General features: G+C 43.1%; 1 protein-coding gene across 1 annotated transcript in view; it reads left to right on the top strand.

The window, feature by feature from the left end:
* The window catches only part of LOC112267566 (copine-9), a 193,635-nt gene that overhangs the window by 40,867 nt on the left and 127,504 nt on the right, over nt 1-25,264 (top strand). Inside the window, exons 4-5 of the mRNA XM_042305298.1 lie at nt 7,392-7,438; nt 24,324-24,427. Coding sequence (XP_042161232.1) covers nt 7,392-7,438; nt 24,324-24,427 — 151 coding nt within the window. The remainder of the gene's footprint in view (nt 1-7,391; nt 7,439-24,323; nt 24,428-25,264) is intronic.

Raw genomic sequence — 25,264 nt, 5'->3', positions numbered from 1 at the left:
AGAAATTCCCATTGAACTTTGTTTGGAGCTCTACAGTAGATCACTACGGCTGCCTCCCAAATGATACACTATTCCAGAGTGCGACATTCAGGGGGTCTATATTTTTCTTCAAAAGACATGTCATTTAACGGTAAAAACATTTGTATTACCTTCCATTTGGCATGAACACAACCAGTCAAGATGTTTTCATCTAATTTTCTGTCACGGATCCCCCCGGAACTTTCATTACGCACACCTGTCCCCTATTCCCACGGATTAGTACTTGTATAAGTGTGCCCTTTGGTTTCCATTGGGCTGTTGTTTATTGTTACAATGTCTTTTGGTGTGTGTGAGTACCTATGCTGTGTGTTTTGGGCTTTTGTGCCCTTGTGGATTGCGCAGAGGATTACGGGTCTCGTCCAGTGTGTTAATCAGTGTGTGCGTGTGTTATTTATTTGAGGTACTCCTCGCTCTTTTGATTGGGTTTCAACCCTGTGTTTTGTTAAGTGTTTGTTTGGTCTTCGTACCTTTATCTTTACACGGCACGCTGTAATTTTGGTACATTAAAACCCTATTATGCATTCCTGCGCCTGTCTCCCGAATCTCTTCATACTATTGTGACATTTTCAAACAAATCACTTCAAAAAGTAGGCTACCTGCGCATGTTCGTCCACTCCAAAATAATTCCAGCGTCCAAACAGTGCACTGTGCTCCATTTGATGAATGGAAAGAACTGTTACAAAACACCAAAACGTTTTATGATATTTGGGGATTGTCACTGTGTCTACATTCTCTTGTAGCCTGAATTATGTGATGCGTCTCGCTGACAAAAGCACCATTTTAGTAGAAAGAAAAGTTGGCACACCTGAAAAGGGGCTGAGATAAGGGGCTGTCAAATAAAATGTTATTGGTCACATACACATATTTAGCAGATGCTGTTGTGGGTGTAGCGAAATGCTTGTGTTCCTAGCTCAGTGCAGTAGTATCTAATACAATGCACAACAATACATACAAATCTAAAAGTAAAAGAATGGAATTAAGAAATATATAAATATTAGATTTAGCCATGTCGGAGTGGCATTGACTAAGATATAGTAGAATAGAATATAGTATATACATAGGAGATGAGTAAAACAGTTTGTAAACGTTATTTAAACATTATTAAAGTGACTAGTGTTCCATTATTAAAGTGGCCAGTGATTCCAAGTCTATGTATATAGGGCAGCAGCCTCTAAGGTGCAGTCCCGGGATGACAAGTGCAGACATATAAAGATGTTTTCTTTTAAAACCATGACACAGAGGTGGGGGTGTTTGTTTAATTTGTAATAAACTTTTATTTTAATATTTACCACTGTAGCAGTACAAATTGCGAGAGTGTGACTTTGTTGCATTAAGGGGGTCTCATGTCTCATTCAGTCTCATTCAGGCCCCCCGTAATTCACACTCTGCCGTATTCCCTTTATAGGGCGCTGATTGTGAGCAGGGCCCATAGGATTATGGTTAAAAATAGTGCCCTATACTGTATAGGGAATACAGATGTAGGATCTTAATTTGAGTCAGTTTGCTACAGTAGGAAAATAATCCTACAGCAACAGTCTGTAATACCAACATGTTTAAAGCAGACCACCATAGTCCCTGTGCTCAAGAACACCAAGGTAACCTGCATAAATGACTACCGACCCGTAGCACTCACATCTGTAGCCATGAAGTGCTTTGAAAGGCTGGTTATGGCTCACATCAACACCATTATCCCAGAAACCCTAGACCCACTCCAATTGGCATACTGCCCCAACAGATCCACAGATAACGCAATCTCTATTGCACTCCACACTGCCCTTTCCCACCTGGACAAAAGGAACACCTATGTGAGAATGCTATTCATTGACTACAGCTCAGCGTTCAACACGATAGTGTCCGCAAAGCTCATCACTAAGCTATGGCCCTGGGACTAAACACCTCCCTCAGCAACTGGATCCTGGACTTCCTGACGGGCCACCCCCAGGTGGTAAAGGGAGGTAACAACCCATCTGCCATGCTGATCCTCAACACGGGAGCCCCTCAGGGGTGTGTACTTAGTCCCCTCCTGTACTCCTTGTTCACCCATGACCTCATGGACAAGCAGGACTCCAAAACCATCATGCTGACGACACAACAGTCCTGATCACTGACACCGATGAGACAGTCTATATAGAGGAGGTCAGAGAACAGGCAGTGTGGTGCCAGGACAACAACCTCTCCCTCAATGTGAGCAAGACAAAGGAGCTGAACTACATGAAAAGGTGGGTCCGAACAGGCCCCATTAGCATCAACAAGGCTGTAGTGGAGCGGGTTGAGAGTTTTAAGTTCCTTGGTGTCCAAATCACCAATGAACTATAATGGTCCAGACACACCAAGATAGTCGTAAAGAGGGCACGACAAAACCATTTTCCTCTCAGGAGACTGAAAAGATTTGGAATGGGTCCTCAGATCCTCAAAAAGTATGGCAACTGCTAAGCCTCCAACCGCAAGACACAACAGAGGGTAGTGGGTACGGCCCAGTACATCACTGGGTCCAAGCTTCTTGCCATCCAGGACCACTATACCAGACGATGTCAGAGGAAGGCCCAAAAAAATGCCAAAGACTCCAGACACCCTAGTCATAGACTGTCCTCTCTGCTATCGCACGGCAAGCAGTACCGGAGCGCCAAGTCTAGGTAAAAAAGGCTTCTTAACAGATTCTACCCCCAAGCCATAAGACTCCTGAACAGCTAATCAAATGGCTTCCCAGACTATTTGCATTGTCACCCCCCCCACCCCCATTTAAACACTGCTACTACTCTCTGTTTATTATCCATGCATAATCACTTTACCTCTACCTACATGTACATACTATTACCTCAACTAACCTGTAGCCCCGCATATTGACTCGGTATTGGTACCCCCTGTATATAGACTCTTTATTGCTATTTTATTGTGTTACTTTGATTTTTTTTTACTTTAGTTTATTTAGTAAATATTTTCTTAACTCTATTTTCTTAAAACTGCGCTGTTGGTTAAGGGCTTGTAAGTAAGCATTTCACGGTGAGTTCTACATCTGTTGTATTCGGTGCATGTGACAAATACATTTTTATTTTATTTGTAATTCCATCTCAATAGTGTCTGTGTCCCTGATATATGGAGCTAGCTACTCAAAGCCCTCAAGTGATTTCATTGATTAATTTTGACTCTGGCCATGGTTACACACGCACCGGTGCCAGAACGAATCCGTTGGACGGGCATTTGATTTCCATAGGGGGGCACATTTCTTTCACTTTTTTAAAATGGGTTTTATAGTAAAGACAGTAATTTAACTGTAAAAATCGATGACCTTTTAATGTGGTATGAACACAACCAGTCTGGATGTTTTCATCTAATTGTCAAATATATCACTTCATTGGCGACACGTTCGTTTTATGTTTGGGGAAGCTTACAATTTATCCTACCATTTCTACAATCTGCGTGCCAGTTTTCATATGAACATTTTTGTGGCACAGTTTTATTTCAATGATACATTTTTGTTTCTCAAAATCATTGTCACTTGGTTAATCATAAAAATCACAATTAAAATGATACAAATCTAAAAGCTAAAATTCAACTAATGCCGGAGCACCAGCCTCTGCCATATGGACACATTGATACACCGTGATCCATTGGCGGCTAAGTAAATGAGCGCATGGACCTCAGAGATATAGGCAAAATGCAGCAGTAGGCAAATGCAGCAGTAGCCCATTGTCCATTGTCAACTAAGGATAAATACATAAAGCCAACAAATAAAAATAGAAGAAAATAGCATTTTCCTGATGAAAATTCACGTACTTTCAATCGCGTTCCTCTCTCTACTCCGCCTGTCTGACTCCCTTTATATCTGTCTTGACTTCAGTTATTGCTAGTAACAATCAATGGGCAAAACATTCACACAATTAAACAATGAATGCACAAGAATTGGCGGGAGACAGCAGAGAGCATTCTGGAGAGCTGATTGCATGTATTCTGGAGTGCATACATCTTCGCCACACCCCCCTCCCCTTGTTCTTGTCTCAACATGTTGAATTATTTTATTTATTACTGTACAGGCAAGAGTGCATGTATCATTTTGGAAAATGTATTTCAATATACTTTAGGGGAAGCTTTGCTTATAGCCTGTTGGATGCGCCGCCTTTTCAAAAAGTAGGTTACCATCGCACATTTGTCAAAAATAATTCCAATTACTATATGTAGCCCATGTATCTGATTCTGTTCGGCCAAAAAGAGTATGACATGCCATACTCTTTTTGTCCAGACAGCATCAGATACATGGGCTACACATACTGAGACAGAGGGGCACTGTTTTGCTATCAGATGCTTTATCTGAGTTGATGGATCTTTCTGTCAGCGCAAATCTCGGTCAAATAAATGATCAATATTTACATATTTAATTTGGACGGGCAAGGACGTACGGGAGGGTGGGCCAGGCCCCTTAAGGTCCGCCCATAATGCAGGCCCTGACTCTCTCTCACACACACACACACACACACACACACACACACACACGTTGTTTATTGATGATGCTCTCCTCCCCCCTGCTCTTTCGGGGGGAGAGTCCTGCTGGTCAGATGGATTAGTGACTTGAACTCCTTCTCTTTATAAAAGACGGTGTGCGTGTTTGTGCGTGCACATGTGTGTAGGAGAGCGGATATAATGATTGGATAGCGAGGGGTCCTGGACTTCAAACCCAAGGTGGGACACCATAAAGGTGGAAGCTCAGTGGTCCTGGGGTAGCCTGGCCTTTCATGTCCACTTTGGTCCGTTCAGTCAAGTGAGACCATTGAACCAGAGTTCAATTGAAGCCAGAGTGGGGTCGATGGCTATCGTATAGCACTGTGGAGATGCTGAGAAAGAAAAGTGTAGTGGCAGCCATGTGCTCTTTTAACATGAGCTGACTTGGATTGGCCCTTTGTTTTTGGCATGTTGAAGCTCAGTGTAATACTATACAGTGTGCAACCTTTTTCTGTGTTTTCATTCAGTGATTATGGGTTTGAATAAATAACTGCTATAGCCTACCGCCGTCACGCTTTCACTCTTCTTTCAAACTACCCGTGAGTTCTATTGGCTGCTGTATTTAACAGGGAAAAAGAGCTTGCGTCCCTCTTGGTATTGTCTTTAAGAGCTCAACCCATACTATCTTTGTTTTGGCCTTTTTTCCACCCCTCATCCCTCCATCAAAAGGGTTGTCAATGCCGTCATCTCCTTAGGAGTAGTTAGGGAACATCTTAAAATATATAATAATATATGCCGTTAGCTAACGCTTTTATCCAATGCAACTTACAGTTGGGGATACATACAATTGTTGTATGGGTGGTCCCTGCCGGAATCAAACCCACAATGCTGGCATTTTAAGTGCCATACTCTACCAAATGGGCTACAGATGACCACTAATGATTTGAAGTGATTGATGGTTGACTGTTCCCTCATCCCCTCAGAAGTGCTATTCTTGGGGTTTTGACAGTTCCCTCCTTTCCTTAGAAGTGTTTATCCTTGGGGCCCTAGGGAGGTCGGGATGGTTGTACTGACCAGGTGACAGAACTCTGGAAAAGACAACCCATCAGATGCCCACCCACCCTTATTGGACAACACACTCAATCTAAATCCTTAAATGTTTCAGTACCTCCTCTCCCACCACCCTCCATCCATCACCTCCCTACTTCCATACCTCCCTCCCTCACTCCATCCCTCTCTCTCTCCCAACTGGCCAGTTACACTCCATGAAGGCTCCAATCTCTTTCTTGAACCCACTTAGCTGTCCCCAAACTCTCGACCCAGGTGTTTTCTTTCCCTTCTTCCTCCCCCCTTCCTCTACTCCTTTCTCGTCCATCTCGGCATTTATTTATTTAGTTTGACCCTGTATTTCCTCCTTTTTCTTCTCCTTTGAAGGAGGGATGTGAGAGGATGGGATGCGCTGCGCAGGGCCGGGTCTTCACGGCTGGTTGGTCCCACGGTGGTTGCATTATGCTGATTGGTTTCTGTATGCGCCGTGTTGGCCGTGCTCCCCTTTGATGTGGCTTGATGGCGTGCTGTGCCAGGGTGGCACAGCGTATAGGAGGAGGAGGAGAAAAAACAGAGGAGAAAGGGGACAGAGAGGAACAGGAGGGGAAGCCAGCAATAAAGGGTCACTTAGGAGGTGCACTGTAAACGTTCCCAATCTTGAAGATAAGGAAGATGGAGGAGAGGTTGGGAATCCATCTGTGAATTTGTTCAGAGTAGCTGTCCGGTGTTGGATAAGATATCTTCATATCAGACCTGGGTTCAGTATAACATTTTGTCGTCTCAAAGTTTCTGAGTTATGCTAATCACATTGCAAGGGCAATGCCCCTGAGGAGATAAATACAGTTGTATTGGACCATCTGTTTGTCACACTTTGACAGTAGTCTATGCTTGTATAGTCTATGTTGTGTGAAGTGCTGTAAAATATTTAAGAAACAATACTTTAAAGTACTACTTAAGTATTTTTGGTGGGTATCTGTACTTTACTATTTATATTTGACAAATTTTACTTCACTGCATTCCTAAAATAATGTACTTTTTACTTCATACATTTTCCCTGACACCTAAAGTACTCATTACATTTTGAATGTTTAGCAGGACAGGAACATGGTCCAATTCACGCACTTATCAAAAAAACATTTGCGGTCATCCCTACTGCCTCTGATCTGGCAGACTAACTAAACATAAATGCTTGTAAATTATGGCTGAGTGCTTGAGTGTGCTCTTGGCTATCCATAATTTTAAAAAAGCAAGATAATTGTGCCGTCTGGTTTTCTTAATATAAGGAATTTGAAATTATTAACACTTTTACTTTTGATACTTAAGTATAATTGAGCTATTACATTTACTTTTGATTACCTATGTCTATTTAAAACCAAATACTTTTAGACTTTTAATCAAATAGTATTTTACTGGGTGACTCACTTTTACTTGAGTCATTTTCTATTAAGGTGTCTTTTACTTTTACTTAAGTATGACAATTGGGTATTGTTTCCAACACTGGCTGTAGATAAGATAATAATAGCCTAAGTGTGAATGTGTCTGAAAGCTACGCAGATCTTCAGTGGCTATTGAAGCATGGCCATGAAAACATGGCCTCTCTTAGTTCCCTAAAGGACCTGAGCATAATATAATTCTGGAAATATTCTTCCAAGATTATGGTGCAATGCATCTGTGTCAATGGTGTGCAATGCAAAGCAATTGATGCGTCAACATTTTAATTGTATCTGTTCTTATTCAAATAAATGAAAGCCATACTGTGTCTAATGCAGGAATTTGAATGAAGCATTTGGGTACTTGGTATTCATTATTAATAATATTTATTAATTTTCCTCCCACTCGCTCTCTTTCCCTCTCTTTTTCTCCCTCCACAGTTGTAGTGTTGTACGTTCAAGGCATCGGGACAAAGGAGTGGAGAGAGGTGAGTGAAAGGACTATTTTATTATTGATCTTATACAGTATGTTGTACTGTATCAACATAGTGTTGGTCCCATGTTTCATGAGCTGAAATAAAAGATCCTAGAAAAGTTCCATATGCACAAAAAGCTTATTTCACTCAAATAATGTGCATTCATTTGTTTACATCCCTGTTAGTGAGCATTTCTCCTTTGCCAAGATAATCCATCCACTTGACAGGTATGGCATATCAAGAAGCTGATTAAACAGCATGATCATTTCATTTTTTTCATTTCATCTTTATTTAACCAAGTAGGCTAGTTGAGAACAAGTTCTCATTTGCAACTGCAACCTGGCCACGATAAAGCAGAGCAGTTCGACACATACAACAACACAGAGTTACACATGGAATAAACAAACATACAGTCAATAATACAGTTTAAAAAAAGTCTATATACAGTATGTGCAAATGAGGTAGGATAAGGGAGGTAAGGCAATAAATAGGCCATGGTGGTGAAGTAATTACAATATAGAAATTAAACACTGGAATGGTAGATGTGCAGAAGATGAACGTGCAAGTAGAGATACTGGGGTGCAAAGGAGCAAGACATATAAATACATACAGGATGGGGATGAGGTAGTTGGATGGACTATGTACAGGTGCAGTGATCTGTGAGCTGCTCTGACAGCTGGTGCTTAAAGTTAGTGAGGGAGATATGAGTCTCCAGCTTCAGTGATTTTTGCAGTTCGTTCCAGTCATTGGCAGCAGAGAACTGGAAGGAAAGGCGGCCAAAGGAATGTCATGGAAGATTCAGAATTTGTTGGTAACATTTGTAAGATGTTTTATATTCATCTAATGTGTGTAAGTTAATTCTCATCAGAATGGTATTTTTGTATAATACTGTGGCGAGGTTGCAGTTATCTGTTCTATGTCAAGACTAAGTTGCATGGGCCGCTGAGAGGGGAGAGGTCAAAGTGTCATCATGTGTAAACATATCTTTCACTCCCTACCTTTTTCCCAGTGGAGAAAGGAGGGTGGCAGTGTCTGGAATCATTCTATGTTCCCTCTAATGTTGTTTCTATCTTAACCTATAGCCTCATTCTCCTCTCCGTGAGTTTGTCCAGGAGTTTGTATTTAGAGTGGGTTGTATCTAAATGACAATTTGATATATGCCTGTTGATTTGGAGGATTGGTTTATGGTTCTGGGATTTGGGAAAGGAGACAAAGCTGAACGATGAATTATGTCTATGCTGTCTGACTATGTGTGATCTTTGCTATAAAGGATCCCATTTTGCCATTGTGGGGGGACTCTCAACTTTTCATTAGAGATACTGAAATGCTGAAAGTCAAAATGCTATAGAGCTTATATAATTAAAGATGGACTTTTATAACTAACTCTGACTTGTGTGTGTGGTTTGCTCCCATGATTTGGTAAATAGAGGAAATTTCCACGACAGGAAGAATTGGCTTTGGGGGTGACCAGTGAGATATACCTGCTGGAGCGCATGCTACGGGTGGGTGCTGCTATGGTGACCAGTGAACTGAGATAAGGCGGGGCTTTACCTAGCAAAGACTTGTAGATGACCTGGAGCCAGTGGGTTTGGCAACGAGTATGAAGCGAGGGCCAGCCAATGAGAGCGTACAGGTCGCGGTGGTGGGTAGTATATGGGGCTTTGGTGAAAAAACGGGTGGCACTGTGATAGATTGCATCCAATTTGTAGAGTAGAGTGTTGGAGGCTATTTTGTAAATGACATCTCCGAAGTCGAGGATCGGTAGGATGGTCAGTTTTACGAGGGTATTTTTGGCAGCATGAGTGAAGGATGCTTTGTTGCGAAACAGGAAGCCGATTCTAGATTTAATTTTGGATTGGAGATGTTTAATGTGAGTCTGGAAGGAGAGTTTACAGTCTAACCAGATACCTAGGTATTTGTAGTTGTCTACATAATCTAAGTCAGAACTGTCCAGAGTGGTGATGCTGGACGGGCGGGGCAGGTGCGGGCAGCGATCGGTTGAAGGGCATGCATTTAGTTTTACTTGCATTTAAGAGCAGTTGGAGGCCACGGAAGGAGAGTTGTATTGCATTGAAGCTCGTCTGGAGGTTAGTTAACACAGTGTCCACAGAAGGGCCAGAAGTATACAGAATGGTGTCATCTGCGTAGAGGTGGATCAGATAATCACCAGCAGCAAGAGCGATTACACAGGTGCACCTTCTGCTAGGGATGCCACAGATGTCTCAAGTTTTGAGGGAGTGTGCAGTTGGCATGCTGACTGCAGGAATGTCCACCAGAGCGGTTGCCGGATAAATTAATGTTAATTTCTGTGCCAATGTTAAATTTCTCTACCAACGCTGTATTAGAGAATTTGGCAGTACATTCAGCTGGCCTCACAAATGGAGACCACATGTAACCACGCCCAGGAACTCCACATCTGGCTTCTTCACCTGCGGGATCGTCTGAGACCAGCCACCCACACAGGTGATGAAACTGTGGGTTTGCACAACTGAATAATTTATCCACAAACTGTCAGAAACCGTCTCAGGGTAGATCATCTGCGTGCTCGTTGTCCTCACCAGCGTCTTGATCTGACTGCAGCTCGGCGTTGTAACCGACTTCAGTGGGAAAATGCTTACTTCCGATGGCCACTGGAACGCTAGAGAAGTAGCGAAGAGAAGCTCTTCACAGATGAATCCTGGCAGATGGCAGACAGCGTGTATGGCATCATGTGGGCGAGAGGTTTGCTGATGTCAATGTTGTGAAAAGAGTGTCCCATGGTGAGCGGTAGGGTTATGGTATGGGCAGGCGTAAGTTACGGACTTTGAACACAACTGCATTTTATCGATGGAAATTTCAATGATCAGAGATACCATGACGAGATCCTGAGGCTCATTGTCATGCCATTCATCAGCCGCCATCACCTCATGTTTCAGGATGATAATGCACTCCCCATATTGCAAGGATCTGTACACAATTCCTGGAAGCTGAAAATGTCCCAGTTCTTCCATGGCCTGCATACTCACCAGACATGTCACCCATTGAGCACGTTTGGGATGCTCTGGATCAACAGTGTGTTCTAGTTCCCGCCAATATCCTGCAACTTCATACAACCATTGAAGAGAAGAGGCCACAGGCCACAATCAACAGCCTGTGAGAAGGAGATGTGTCGCTCTGCATGATGCAAATGGTGGTCACACCAAATACTGACTAGTTTTCCGATCCAGGCCCCTACCTTTTATTTAAGGTATCTGTGACCAACAAATGCACGCCTGTGTTCCTAGTCATATGATATCCATAGATCAGGGCCTAATGAATTAATTTAAATGGACTGATTTCCTTTTATGAACCAACTCAGTAAAATCTTTGAAATTGTTGCATGTTGCATTTATATTTTTGTTGAATGTATACGTATATGCCCTTGGAAGAAAAAGTAATTATTTGAAATGATAGATTTGACAAGTATCATACAGTATCTCAAGAGAATGTTTACTGAAGACACAATGCTGAAGGGCTGGCTTTCATAAGGTGAATCGTCACATCGGTTTCAAAAAGTTATGAATTTCACAAAAATACATAATTTCTTTGCAATGGTATTTTGAAACGAACGCCATCGATTCAACTTATAAAACCCAGTCCTAGTAGAAATTATATACACTATATATTTTTTTTATGGTGCTAAAACGTTTTTGCAACAGTATGACACTCAGTTCTATGGATTCTTCAGTTGTTATTCTCCAGAGGTACTGAATAAGATGAATGGAACGGTAATGTTTGCCTGGAAATGCAGGGAAAATGCACTCATGGTAACACTGTCTGGTCCTCAGGTGTCAAAGCATGTGGCCATCTCTGAGACAGGGTATGATTTCACAGAGGGGAAGACAAACATACAGTGTGCAGGAGCATACAGTGCATTCGAATGTACTCCTTGACTTTTTCCACATTTTGTTACATTACAGCCTTATTCTAAAATGGATTTTAAAACCAAAAAATCCTCAGCAATCTACACACAATACCCCATAATGACAAAGTGAAAACCGTTATCTACATATGTTTGCTAATTTATTCAAATCTAAAATAGAAATACCTTATTTAAATAGGTATTCAGACCCTTTGCTCTGAGACTCGAAATTAAGCTCAGGTGCATCCTACTTCCATTGATCATCCTTGAGATTTTTCTACAACTTGATTGGAGTCCACCTGTGGTAAATTCAATTGATTGGACATGATTTGGAAAGGCACACACCTGTCTATATAAGGTTGCACAGTTGACAGTGCATGTCAAATCAAATCAAATTGCATTGGTCACATATTTAGCAGATGTTATTGCGGGTGTAGTGAAATGCTTGTGTTCCTAGCTCCAGAAGTGCAGTAGCATCTGACAGGGGCAGCAGGTAGCCTAGTGGTTAGAGCATTGGGCCAGTAACTGAAAGGTTGCTGGATTGAAAATCCCTGAGTTGACAAAGTAAAAATCTGTCTTTCTGTCCCTGAGCAAGGCAGTTAACCCACTGTTCCTCGGGCGCCGAGGATGTGGATGTCAATTAAGGCAGCCCCCCTGCACCTCTCTGATTCAGAGGGGTTGGGTTTTAAATGCAGAAGACACATTTCAGTTGAAGGCATTCAGTTGTACAACTAACTCTGTATCCCCATTTCCCTAGCAGTGCAGTAGTATCCAAAAACGATTCACAACAATACACACAAATCGAAAAGTAAAAGATTGGAATTATGAAATATATAAATATTAGATTGAGCAATGTTGGAGTGGCATTGACTAAAATACAGTATAATAGAAAACAGTATATACATATGAAATGAGTAAAGCAGTATTTAAACATTATTAAAGTGACTAGTGTTCCATTCTTAAAGTGGCCAATGATTCCAAGTCTATGTATAAAGGGCAGCAGCCTCTAAGGTGCAGGGTTGCGTAACCGGGTGGAAGTTGGCTAGTGATGGCTATTTAACAGTCTGATGGCCCAGATGGTCCCAGCTGACCTCGCCTTCTGGATGATAGTGGGGTGAACACGTTGTGGCTCAGGTGGTTGATGTACTTGATCTTTTTGGCCTTCCTGTGACATAGGGTGCTGTAGGTGTCCTGGAGGGCAGGTAGTTTATCTCCAGTGATGCGTTAGACAGACCACACCACCCTCTGGAGAGCCCTGTGGTTGTGGGCGGTGCAGTTGCCATACCAGGCGGTGATACAGCCTGAAATTATGCTCTCAATTGTGCATCTGTAAAGGGTTCTGGTGCCAAGCCACATTTCTTCAGCCTCCTGAGGTTGAAGAGGTGCTATTCGTCACACTGTCTGTGTCGGTGGATCATTTCAGATAGTCAGTGATGTGTATGCAGAGTAACTTGAAGCATTCCACCTTCTCCACTGTGGTCCCGTCGATGTGGATAGGGGCGTGCTCCCCCTGAAGTCCACGATCAGCTCCTTTGTTTTATTGCCGTTGAGTGAGAGCAAACACCAAGCCATGAGGTAGAAGGAATTGTTTGTTGAGCTCCGAATCAGGATTGTGTTGAGGCACAGATCTGTGGAAGGGTACCAACATATTTCTGCAGTATTGAAGGTCCCCAAGAACACAGTGGCCTCCATCATTCTTAAATGGAAAAAGTTTGGGACCACCAAGACTCTTCCTAGAGCTGGCCGCCCGGCCAAACTGAGCAATTGGGGTAGAAGGGCCTTGGTCAGGGAGGTGACCAAGAACCCGATGGTCACTCTGACAGAGCTCCAGAGTTCCTCTGTGGAGATGGGAGAATCTTCCAGAAGGACAACCATGTCTGCAGCACTCCACCAATCAGGCCTTTATGGTAGAGTGTCCAGATGGAAGCCACTCTTCAGTAAAAGGCACATGACAGCCCGCTTGGAGTTTGCCAAAAGTCACTGATGAATCCAAGATTGAACTCTTTGGCCTGAATGGCATCACGTCTGGAGGAAAACTGGCACCATCCCTATGGTGAAGCATTGTGGTGGCAGCATGTGAAGATGTTTTTCAGTGGCGGTCACTGAGAGACTAGTCATGATTGAGGGAAAGATGAACAGATCAAAGTGCAGAGAGATCCTTGATGAAAACCTGCTCCAGAGTGCTCAGGACCTCAGACTGGGGTGAAGGTTCACCTTCCAATGGGATAATGACCCTAAGCACACAGCCAAGACAGCGCAGGAGTGGCTTTGCGTCAAGTCTCAATGTCCTTGAGTGGCCCAGCCAGAGCCCGGACTTGAACCCAATCAAACATCTCTGGAGAGACCTGAAAATAGCTGTGCAGTGGCAGTCCCCATCCAACCTGACAGTCCCCATCCAACCTGACTTTTAGCGTCATACCCAAGAAGGTCATCAACAAAGTACTGAGTACAAAGTACTGAGTACAATTTCCGGCGCCGACAGAGATGGCCGCCTCGCTTCGTGTTCCTAGGAAACTATGCAGTGTTTTTTTTTTTTTTACGTGTTATTTCTTACATTAGTACCCCAGGTCATCTTAGGTTTCATTACATACAGTCGAGAAGAACTACTGAATATAAGATCAGCGTCAACTCACCATCAGTACGACCAAGAATATGTTTTTCGCTACGCGGATCCTGTGTTCTGCCTTTCAACCGGGAGAACGGAATGGATCCTATGTGGCGACCCAAAAAAACGACTCCGAAAAAGAGGGAAACGAGGCGGTCTTCTGGTCAGACTCCGGAGATGGGCACATCGTGCACCACTCCCTAGCATTCTTCTCGCCAATGTCCAGTCTCTTGACAACAAGGTTGATGAAATCCGAGCAAGGGTAGCATTCCAGAGGGACATCAGAGACTGTAACGTTCTTTGCTTCACGGAAACATGGCTCACTGGAGAGACGCTATCTGAGGCGGTGCAGCCAGCGGGTTTCTCCACGCATCGCGCCGACAGAAACAAACATCTTTCTGGTAAGAAGAGGGGCGGGGGCGTATGCCTTATGGCTAACGAGACATGGTGTGATGAAAGAAACATACAGGAACTCAAATCCTTCTGTTCACCTGATTTAGAATTCCTCACAATCAAATGTAGACCGCATTATCTACCAAGAGAATTCTCTTCGATTATAATCACAGCCGTATATATCCCCCAAGCAGACACATCGATGGCTCTGAACGAACTTTATTTGACTCTTTGCAAACTGGAATCCATTTATCCGGAGGCTGCATTCATTGTAGCTGGGGATTTTAACAAGGCTAATCTGAAAACAAGACTCCCTAAATTTTATCAGCATATCGATTGCGCAACCAGGGGTGGAAAAACCTTGGATCATTGTTACTCTAACTTCCGCGACGCATATAAGGCCCTGCCCCGCCCTCCTTTCGGAAAAGCTGACCACGACTCCATTTTGTTGATCCCTGCCTACAGACAGAAACTAAAACAAGAGGCTCCCACGCTGAGGTCTGTCCAACGCTGGTCCGACCAAGCTGACTCCACACTCCAAGACTGCTTCCATCACGTGGACTGGGATATGTTTCGTATTGCGTCAGATAACAATATTGACGAATACGCTGATTCGGTGTGCGAGTTCATTAGAACGTGCATTGAAGATGTCATTCCCATAGCAACGATTAAAACATTCCCAAACCAGAAACAGTGGATTGAAACATTGAAACATGACCGAATACAAACAGTGTAGCTATTCCCTCCGCAAGGCAATCAAACAAGCTAAGCGTCAGTATATAGACAAAGTAGAATCGCAATTCAACGGCTCAGATACAAGAGGTATGTGGCAGGGTCTACAGTCAATCACGGACTACAAGAAGAAACCCAGGCCAGTCACGGACCAGGATGTCTTGCTCCCAGGCAGACTAAATAACTTTTTTGCCCGCTTTGAGGTCAATACAGTGCCACTGACACGGCCTGCAACGAAAACATGCGGACTCTCCTTCACTGCAGCCGAGGTGAGTAAGACATTTAAACATGTTAACCCTCGCAAGGCTGCAGGCCCAGACGGCATGCCCAGCCGCGCCCTCAGAGCATGCGCAGACCAGCTGGCCGGTGTGTTTACGGACATATTCAATCAATCCCTATACCAGTCTGCTGTTCCCACATGCTTCAAGAGGGCCACCATTGTTCCTGTTCCCAAGAAAGCTAAGGTAACTGAGCTAAACGACTACCGCCCCGTAGCACTCACTTCCTCATCATGAAGTGCTTTGAGAGACTAGTCAAGGACCATATCACCTCCACCCTACCTGATACCCTAGACCCACTCCAATTTGCTTACCGCCCAAATAGGTCCACAGACGATGCAATCTCAACCACACTGCACACTGCCCTAACCCATCTGGACAAGAGGAATACCTATGTGAGAATGCTGTTCATCGACTACAGCTCGGCATTCAACACCATAGTACCCTCCAAGCTTGTCATCAAGCTCGAGACCCTGGGTCTCGACCCCGCCCTGTGCAACTGGGTACTGGACTTCCTGACGGGCCGCCCCCAGGTGGTGAGGGTAGGCAACAACATCTCCACCCCGCTGATCCTCAACACTGGGGCCCCACAAGGGTGCGTTCTGAGCCCTCTCCTGTACTCCCTGTTCACCCACGACTGCGTGGCCACGCACGCCTCCAACTCAATCATCAAGTTTGCGGACGACACAACAGTGGTAGGCTTGATTACCAACAACGACGAGACGGCCTACAGGGAGGAGGTGAGGGCCCTCGGAGTGTGGTGTCAGGAAAATAACCTCACACTCAACGTCAACAAAACTAAGGAGATGATTGTGGACTTCAGGAAACAGCAGAGGGAACACCCCCTATCCACATCAATGGAACAGTAGTGGAGAGGGTAGCAAGTTTTAAGTTCCTCGGCATACACATCACAGACAAACTGAATTGGTCCACTCACACAGACAGCATCGTGAAGAAGGCGCAGCAGCGCCTCTTCAACCTCAGGAGGCTGAAGAAATTCGGCTTGTCACCAAAAGCACTCACAAACTTCTACAGATGCACAATCGAGAGCATCCTGGCGGGCTGTATCACCGCCTGGTACGGCAACTGCTCCGCCCACAACCGTAAGGCTCTCCAGAGGGTAGTGAGGTCTGCACAACGCATCACCGGGGGCAAACTACCTGCCCTCCAGGACACCTACACCACACGATGTTACAGGAAGGCCATAAAGATCATCAAGGACATCAACCGCCCGAGCCACTGCCTGTTCACCCCGCTATCATCCAGAAGGCGAGGTCAGTACAGGTGCATCAAAGCTGGGACCGAGAGACTGAAAAACAGCTTCTATCTCAAGGCCATCAGACTGTTAAACAGCCACCATTAACATTGAGTGGCTGCTGCCAACACACTGACACTGACTCAACTCCAGCCACTTTAATAATGGGAATTGATGGGAAATTATGTAAATAAATCACTAGCCACTTTAAACAATGTTACCTTATATAATGTTACTTACCCTACATTATTCATCTCATATGCATACGTATATACTGTACTCTATATCATCGACTGCATCCTTATGTAATACATGTATCACTAGCCACTTTAACTATGCCACTTTGTTTACATACTCATCTCATATGTATATACTGTACTCGATACCATCTACTGTATCTTGCCTATGCTGCTCTGTACCATCACTCATTCATATATCCTTATGTACATATTCTTTATCCCCTTACACTGTGTATAAGACAGTAGTTTTGGAATTGTTAGTTAGATTAATTTTTGGTTATTACTGCATTGTCGGAACTAGAAGCACAAGCATTTCGCTACACTTGCATTAACATCTGCTAACCATGTGTATGTGACAAATAAAATTTGATTTTGATTTGATTTGATTTTAAAGGGTCTGAGTGCTTATGTAAATGTCATTTTTCATTTATTTTTATTTGTAATACATTTGCAAAAAATAAAATAAACAGTTTTTGCTTTGTCAATATGGGGTATTGTCTGTTAATATGTTTTAGAATAAGGCAATAACTTAACAAAATGTGGAAAAAGTCAAGGGGTCTGAAAACTTCCAGAATGCACTGTATATGGCTCTGATAATGTGGTTCTCATTACAGAAGTGGTCTACCTGTAGTGCCTTAGTGGGTGGAGGGAATCGACCACAAACTTTATCAATTAATACTGGTTATTCAGCATTGTTAGCTGAATATACAATAGCAATGCATTCAAAAGTTACTTTTCAAAATGCCTGTGTTGCAGCAATGTTAAGTTGTTAATGTGACACTCTCTCGCAAGTTCATTAGCAATCATCTAACAATAAATTGAGAAATGAAAACTGAAATATGCCCCACATGGTGAAGATACTGTATAGCTATCTATATATTTAGCAGTACATGTTTTATCCATGTGTGCTAATGCACCCAACTGTAGGAATCTTAAGCATTCAGATGATGGTGAAACAACAAGGAAGACCCTCTCTTCAATGATCTCACTCTTCATTTTTCGAGTGAGATCGTGGCTATTACTAGGGCATAATCAAGGCATACAGTAATAGGGCCTAAAAGGGTGGAACCGAGCCTAACTGGGCTTAACTGGTCTGAACAGGTTCTATCCAGTTCCGATTAGGATTCTCTCCCATCGTCTTGTCAAGGGACTCCATAATAAATCACAATTCTTGTCAGCCAGACACAGACAGGGAAGGCTTAACCATGCATGTGTGGGTGAAATGCTCTGTGACAGTCACATTGAGAAAAAGCCTCGTACAAATAGAATTTAATTGGCAAAAGTCATTCAAGTTAAGTATTGTTTTTTGGAGTGAGTAATCAAAACATTTTTGATCACCCAAAAATAAATTGGGAAGCGGTCCTTGAAAAGCTAAGGGACTAAAGCATAGGATATGTGAACGAGGAGTATTGTGATGTGCTCTCTCTCTCACTCCTCGGGATGTAAAAATAAATGAAAATGAATAGGATTTTGTGGGACCAGGGTTACACATGTAACCTTTTTTGTTGTTGTTGGTCCTGATGCTTTCCTATATCTCTCAGATGCATTTAGACACCAGACCATTCTTCCTTTTGATGTATTTTTTGACTATATGTTTTGCCATGTATCAATTTGTTATTCAATGCATTTCTATGGGCTAACAGCAGTAAGGCCAAATTCAATGTTTCATCAAATGTAAAACAGTTGAAGTCGGAAGTTTACATACACTCAGTTTTTCACAATTCCTGACATTTAATCCAAGTAGAAATTCCCTGTTTTAGGTCAGTTAGGATCACCACTTTATTTTTAAGAATGTGAAATGTCAGAATAAAAGTAGAGAGAATGATTTATTTCAGCTTTTATTCCTTTCATCACATTCCCAGTGGGTCAGAGGTTTATATATACTCAATTATACACTCCTTGCTCGCACATGCTTTTTCAGTTCTGCCCTCACATTTTCTATAGGATTGAGGTCAGGGCTTTGTGATGGCCACTCCAATACATTGACTTTGTTGGCCTTAAGCCATTTTGCCACAACTTTGGAAGTATGCTTGGGGTCATTGTCCATTTGGAAGACCCATTTGCGACCAAGCTTTAACTTCCTGACTGATGTCTTGAGATGTTGCTTCAATATATCCACATCATTTTCCTACCTCATGATGCCATCTATTTTGTGAAGTGCAGTAAATCACCCACACAACATGATGCTGCCACCCCCGTGCCTCACGGTTGGGATGGTGTTCTTCGGCTTGCAAGCCTCTCCCTTTTTCCTCTAAAGATAATGATGGTCATTATGACCAAACAGTCATCAGACCAGGGGACATTTCTCCAAAAAGTAAGATCTTTATCCCCAAGTGCAGTTGCAAACCGTAGTCTGGCTTTTTTTATGCCAGTTTTGGAGCAGTGTCTTCTTCCTTGCTGAGCAGCCTTTCAGGTTATGTCGATATAGGACTCGTTTTAATGTGGATATAGATAATTTTGTACCGGTTTCCTCCAGCATCTTCGCGGTCCTTTGCTGTTGTTCTGGGATTGATTTGCACTTTTCGCACCAAAGTACATTCATCTCTAGGAGACAGAACTTGAAATAAATCCACAGGTACACCTCCAATTGACTCAAATTATGTCAATTATCCTATCAGAAGCTTCTAAAGCAATGACATCACTTTCTGGAAGTTTCTAAGCTGTTTAAAGGCACAGTCAACATAGTGTATGTAAACTTCTGACCCACTGGAATTGTGATACAGTGAAATAATCTGACTGTAATCAATTGTTGGGAAAATTACTCTTGTCATGCACAAAGTAGATATCCTAACTAACTATCCTAGCCAAAACTATAGTTTGTTAACAAGAAGTTTGTGGTAGGTTGAAAAACAAGTTTTAATGACTCCAACCTAAGTGTATGTAAACTTTCGGCTTCAACTGTATGCCTAAAATTCTAAATCAAATAGCTATATGATCCATGGCATGACCATCTTAAATCGTATATGTAAGCTTATTGCCCTCCTCAACTTTTTTAAGTCACCAACCACCAATGTCTGAATTATAAACGTTTGATATTTACTCTTCCCAACTTTATTTTCTATTTACAGGTTATAAAATAACCTGGTGCCAGCTGAAAAGTTTATTCTCTTTCCACCCTTTAATTTCCCATAAAAGCATGATGAGCTCCTCAGTTTTTCTCTCAATCTATTTTCCAACACTATTTTAATGAATAAATCCATCTGGACAAAGGTTGGAGCCGAGACTAGACTTCACCATATGCCTCAATTTCTAAGTCTGCTTCCCTCCTTACCTCAGGCCATGCTGCGGTGCAGTTTAATCACTGTGTGAAAGATGCCCACTATGGCTACTGTACTGCTCTCTCACCCGTAAGAAATATGGGTCTCACCACCCTGGGTTTTGTTCGTGAGCAGGCAACATTTAAAACATTTTGCAACACGTATCAAAATAAGGCATTTCAGGTTAGTCCCTCCCCGTTTCAGGATCTTTTCTTCTGTTTGATGCCAGATTAAAACAGAAGTGTAGATGGGTAGTAGAGGATGTGTGCATGTAGTGTGGAATTGTGAAAGTTGGCTCAGGGGTTGTTTTGATGCAATTAGGTTAGCAGCAGAGATGTAATTTCTATGTCTAACGATATGGAACAAGATAAGTAGTATTAGTTTCACCAGCAGCTCTGCAAAGCCAAGTTGACCCCAATCCAAAGCCAGTTAAACAATGTCAAGAACAATCCAAAACGCACAGGAACAAGTTTTTGGACCAGAACGACAAAGCCTTCAAAGCCGCTTATTCCTCGTCGAATTGTGTGTGTGAGTGTGTATGTGAGTGTTTTTGTCCTTGTGGCAGGCAGGCAGGCTGTACCAGGGTGCTTCAAACTCCCCATTTGAAGCATCTCTTCTCTATATCTTTCTCTTGTCTCCCTCGACGCTAAAGAGGCTTCATTAGGCCGACTCCAAAGCACCTGACTGCATTCAGAAACACACTGTGGGATGCCACAGCGATGCTAATGATGCTAACCTACTTTCTAACGAGTTCTTTCAGAATAACAATGATTTGCTCTCAATTCACGACCCACGGTGAGCGGCATGATAAGTGACATTCGGCGGCCACTCGTCTCATTTTGGAATACATTTTGGATCTCGGCGGTATCCTGTTCTCATGAGCTTCTCTCTCTCCTTGTTTTTCTCTATTTCTCTCTCTCTCTCTCTCTCTGTTTTTCTCTATTTCTCTCTCTCTCTTTCTCCCTGTTTTTCTCTATTTCTCTCTCTATCTCTCTCTTTTTTTCTCTCTCTCTCTCTCTCTCTCTCTCCCTGTTTTTCTCTATTTCTCTCTCTCTCTCTCTCCCTGTTTTTCTCTATTTCTCTCTCTCTCTCTCTCTCTCTTCGCTCCACTTTTGTTCCACTTGCAGTCAAGATGGTTCATTATAAAGAGAGACTGAATAAAGAGACAAACTTTTCCACTGATTACCTCGAAGGCGCTCTTCTTCTTCTCTCGTTGTCGTCGTACCCTGTGGCTCGTACTGTGATTATGTAGAAGGAGCTCTGTGCACCACTGTCAATCAGACATGTTAGGACAATGTTGTCTTATGTTATTCACTGTGTGACCAGCAGCATAGCAAATTGAAAGTGGGCAGGTGATGCATTGTGGGTCTCAGCTGTCACTGGAGATATGAAACATCACCAACTTCATAAACGGTGTAGGTAATAAATAGCTTACGTATTAAACGACATGGAGAGGTAGTGTCTTGAATTATGATGGGTTATTTGACAGACCACATAACAGTTCCTCTTCGGAACTTGTCTCCATTTGCGCCCGCGCTCTCTTGCCTCTAGATCAACGCCAACTGGTACGCTAACTCCAGCTCAGTGGAAGTGTCGACCCGCTGTTCACCAGTCTTGGAATACCTGATGGTCAAATGTCGACCTTTCAACCTCCCTCCCGAGTTTTAAGCTGTTGTCGTGACTGTTGTATACATTCCATCTCAGGACAAGAAAAATAACACGCTGGCACTTAACGAACTGTATTAACAAGCAAGAAAACCTACATCCAGAGGCTGCTTTTCTGGTTGCTGGAAATGTTTAGTCCGCGTCACTAAGACAGGTGATGCCCATCTTCCATCAACACATCTTCAATGCCACCAGGGGCCGATAAAGTCCTAGACCACTGTTTTTCTATCCACAAGCAAGCATACAAGACCCTCCCTCGTCTGCCATTCGGCAAATCAGATCATGAATCCGTACTCCTGCTTCCTGTTTACAAGCAGAAACTCAAACAGGAAGTACCTGTGACTCGTTCCGTTGAAAAATGGACACCAGAATCAGATATTATGCTACAGGACAGCTTTGCTAGAGCTGATTGGAATGTACTGTATTTCGAGACTTCGCCAATAACATTAACAAGCTAACCACCTCCGATACTGGCTTCATTAGACAATGTATTAAGTTTGACACACACACACACACACACACACACACACACACACACACACACACACACACACACACACACACACACACACACACACACACACACACACACACACACACACACACTCTATCATCTGCTCACACACAGAATATGCACATACTGTATATTCATACTGACTCTACATACACTCACACCCACTCACATACAATCTGCTGCTACTCTGTTTATCTTATATCCTGTTGCTTAGTCACCTTACCCCTATACATATCTACCTCCATCACTCCAGTATCCCTGCACATTGTAAATATGGTACTTGAACTGACCCTGTATATAGTATGCTTACTTACTTATTGCGTTCTTCATATTACTTCTTATTTCTTGTGCGTTTTCTCTAGTATGACATTGTTATTGTTTATTGCATTGTTGGGTTTAACATTTTGAGTTAGCAAGAAAGGCATTTCACTGTACTTGTGCATGTGACATTTAACTTTAAACTTAAAGACGCAGGCAGTTGTTAATTTATAGTGCGCGCACACAAACACACACACACACACACACAGTATATACACTGAGTATACAAAACATGCTCTTTCCGTGACATAGACTGACCAGGTGAATCCAGGTGAAAGCTGTGATCACTTATTGATGTCACTTGTTAAATCTTCTTCAATCAGTGTAGATGGAGGGAATGAGACAGGTTAAAGAAGGATTTTTAAGCCTTGAGACAATTGAGACATGAATTGTGTATGTGTGTCAATCAGAGGGTGAATGTGCAAGACAAAAGATTTAAGTGCCTTTGATCAAGGTATGATAGTAGGTACCAGGCGCACCAGTTTGTGTCAAGAACTGCAATGCTGCTGGGTTCTTAATGCTCAACCATGTGTATCAAGAATGGCACACCACCCAAAGGACATCCAGTCAACTTTACACAACTGTGGGAGTCAACATCGGCCAGCATCCCTGTGGTACGCGTTCAACACCTTGTAGAGTCCATGCACCGATTAATTGAGGCTGTTCTAAGGGAAAAGGGCAGGGATGCAACTCAATATTAGGAAGGTGTTCTTAATGATTGGCATACTCAGTTTATATACTACAGGGCCATGCTCCTTCTGAGTATCGACTGTCTTAATAAGCAGTGAGGGATGAAACAAGAGTGATACAACTGCAAGTCAAAAGCCGCCCTCTCTTACACCTCTCCCTCCCCCGCCCCCGCCTCCTCTTCGCCACCACCACCACCCTTCTTCCCCAGCCCCCTCGACACCTCCTGACGCTCATACCACCAATCCATCCCTCACTACTTGTCATGTCATCCACCACGCTCGACCCACGCACGCACACACAAACACAGAACAAAGCGACAGGAAGAGTTGTCTTATAAATCTATTGATTTTGCTGCTCTTTTATGCTGCTGACATATGAAATGAATTCAAATCTGTAGATCTGTCCTTTATGGATGACACTTTTGAGTACAGCGTATTTGGACACCGGTCATCAATCTTCCAAGTTTCCATCAATACCAGCTACATGCTACAGCACTTCTTGCTTCTCTCCTCCCACCTGTTTGTCAGGCAGAACACAGATCATTAGCTCTTCTCTGCTGCCAGAGAGCATGATGGAACATTGGGACAGCGAATGCACATTTTCCAGCAAAGCGGCTCACTTAATATTTCGTTTCGTAGTGCAGCAACAAACTTTGTGATTTGATATAACACAAAAATGCATAAAAAGTTGCTCCAGCCAGAGACAACAACAAAAAAAATATAGAGGATAAAACACAATAAAGCCTGAATGCTGAAGTTGAGGACTTCAGCATTCAAGGAGAAGCTGAGAAAGCACTGATTGATTACTATGATAATCAATGATGATTCTGGTTTGACAGGGGAGTGGAATTCATTCCCCATTCTTAACCACGCTAAGGGTGTTGGATATGTGCTGCAGGCAGCAGCTTTACTAGCCAGACCAGCCTCAGGCACAATTATTTAGGCATTCTGAATATGTTTTCAAGCCATCAAGTAACGATGATGATGTGACCTCTTACAGTATTGTCTCATTTCTCTCTTTCTCTCTTCTTCTCTCCCACTCCTCCTCCCTCCATCGCCCATTCCGGAGCAGTTTGGCCGAACGGAAGTGATTGAGAACACGCTGAACCCGGACTTTGTGCGGAAGTTTGTCCTGGATTTCTTCTTCGAGGAGAAGCAGAATCTTCGCTTTGATGCGTAAGTGGAGACCTCGTTTCACTCTTTCCCTATATTCCATTCCTCCTCTTGTTTTCCTTCCCCTCTCTTTTATACTCCTGTCCATCAGACAATGACTCTAGAGGTTTCATTAGCCATGTTCACTCCTCCACTCTTAATAATCTCTTGACTTACTAAAGGCCCAATTCAATCAAACCAGGGTCGTGTTCAGTTGGGCACCTCGTAGCAAAACATTTTGCAACAGACAATGAAAATCGGTGTTCTTATTAGACAAGCACAGGTAGTACATCCCTGTTTCACATCGATAAGAAGACATGTAGACCAATATGATCCTCTCACCTCTATGTACCACTGTACTTATGACATTTACAGCATTAACATCATTTTATTGGTTAAGAACGTTGAATCAAAAGCGCATTCTTGCAGTATTTTGTAGGATAATTACTTTTTGACTTATCTGGAAAAGTCTGACCGATAAAGTTAGGTCCCTATAAAGTTAAAGTCAACAAACTACTTTCAAACCAACATTATAGCTCCCATTTGCCTCAAATCCACTCCCAGCTCTCTCTCCACTGCGAAGGCAGCTCACAGTAGAAGCCAGGGTTGGAGTGAGTTGCGGGCTGTTGTGGGATGTTACTGTCCAAACTTCACTTCTCCCCCAGTGAAGGGGGGATCGATAGCCTCAGCAGGAGGCCGGAGGAGGAGAAGAGGAGAAGAGCAGAGGCCCCAGCGTGGGGCAGGTTGAGGTAGCCGGGGCCGAACCACCCCCAGATCTGTCACATTGATTAGCACACACACACACACACACACACACACACACACACACACACACACACACACACACACACACACACACAC

This window comes from Oncorhynchus tshawytscha, linkage group LG02 (assembly GCF_018296145.1).
Source record: "Oncorhynchus tshawytscha isolate Ot180627B linkage group LG02, Otsh_v2.0, whole genome shotgun sequence".
Lineage (NCBI taxonomy): Eukaryota > Metazoa > Chordata > Actinopteri > Salmoniformes > Salmonidae > Oncorhynchus > Oncorhynchus tshawytscha.
This window is presented reverse-complemented; position numbering and strand designations above follow the sequence as displayed.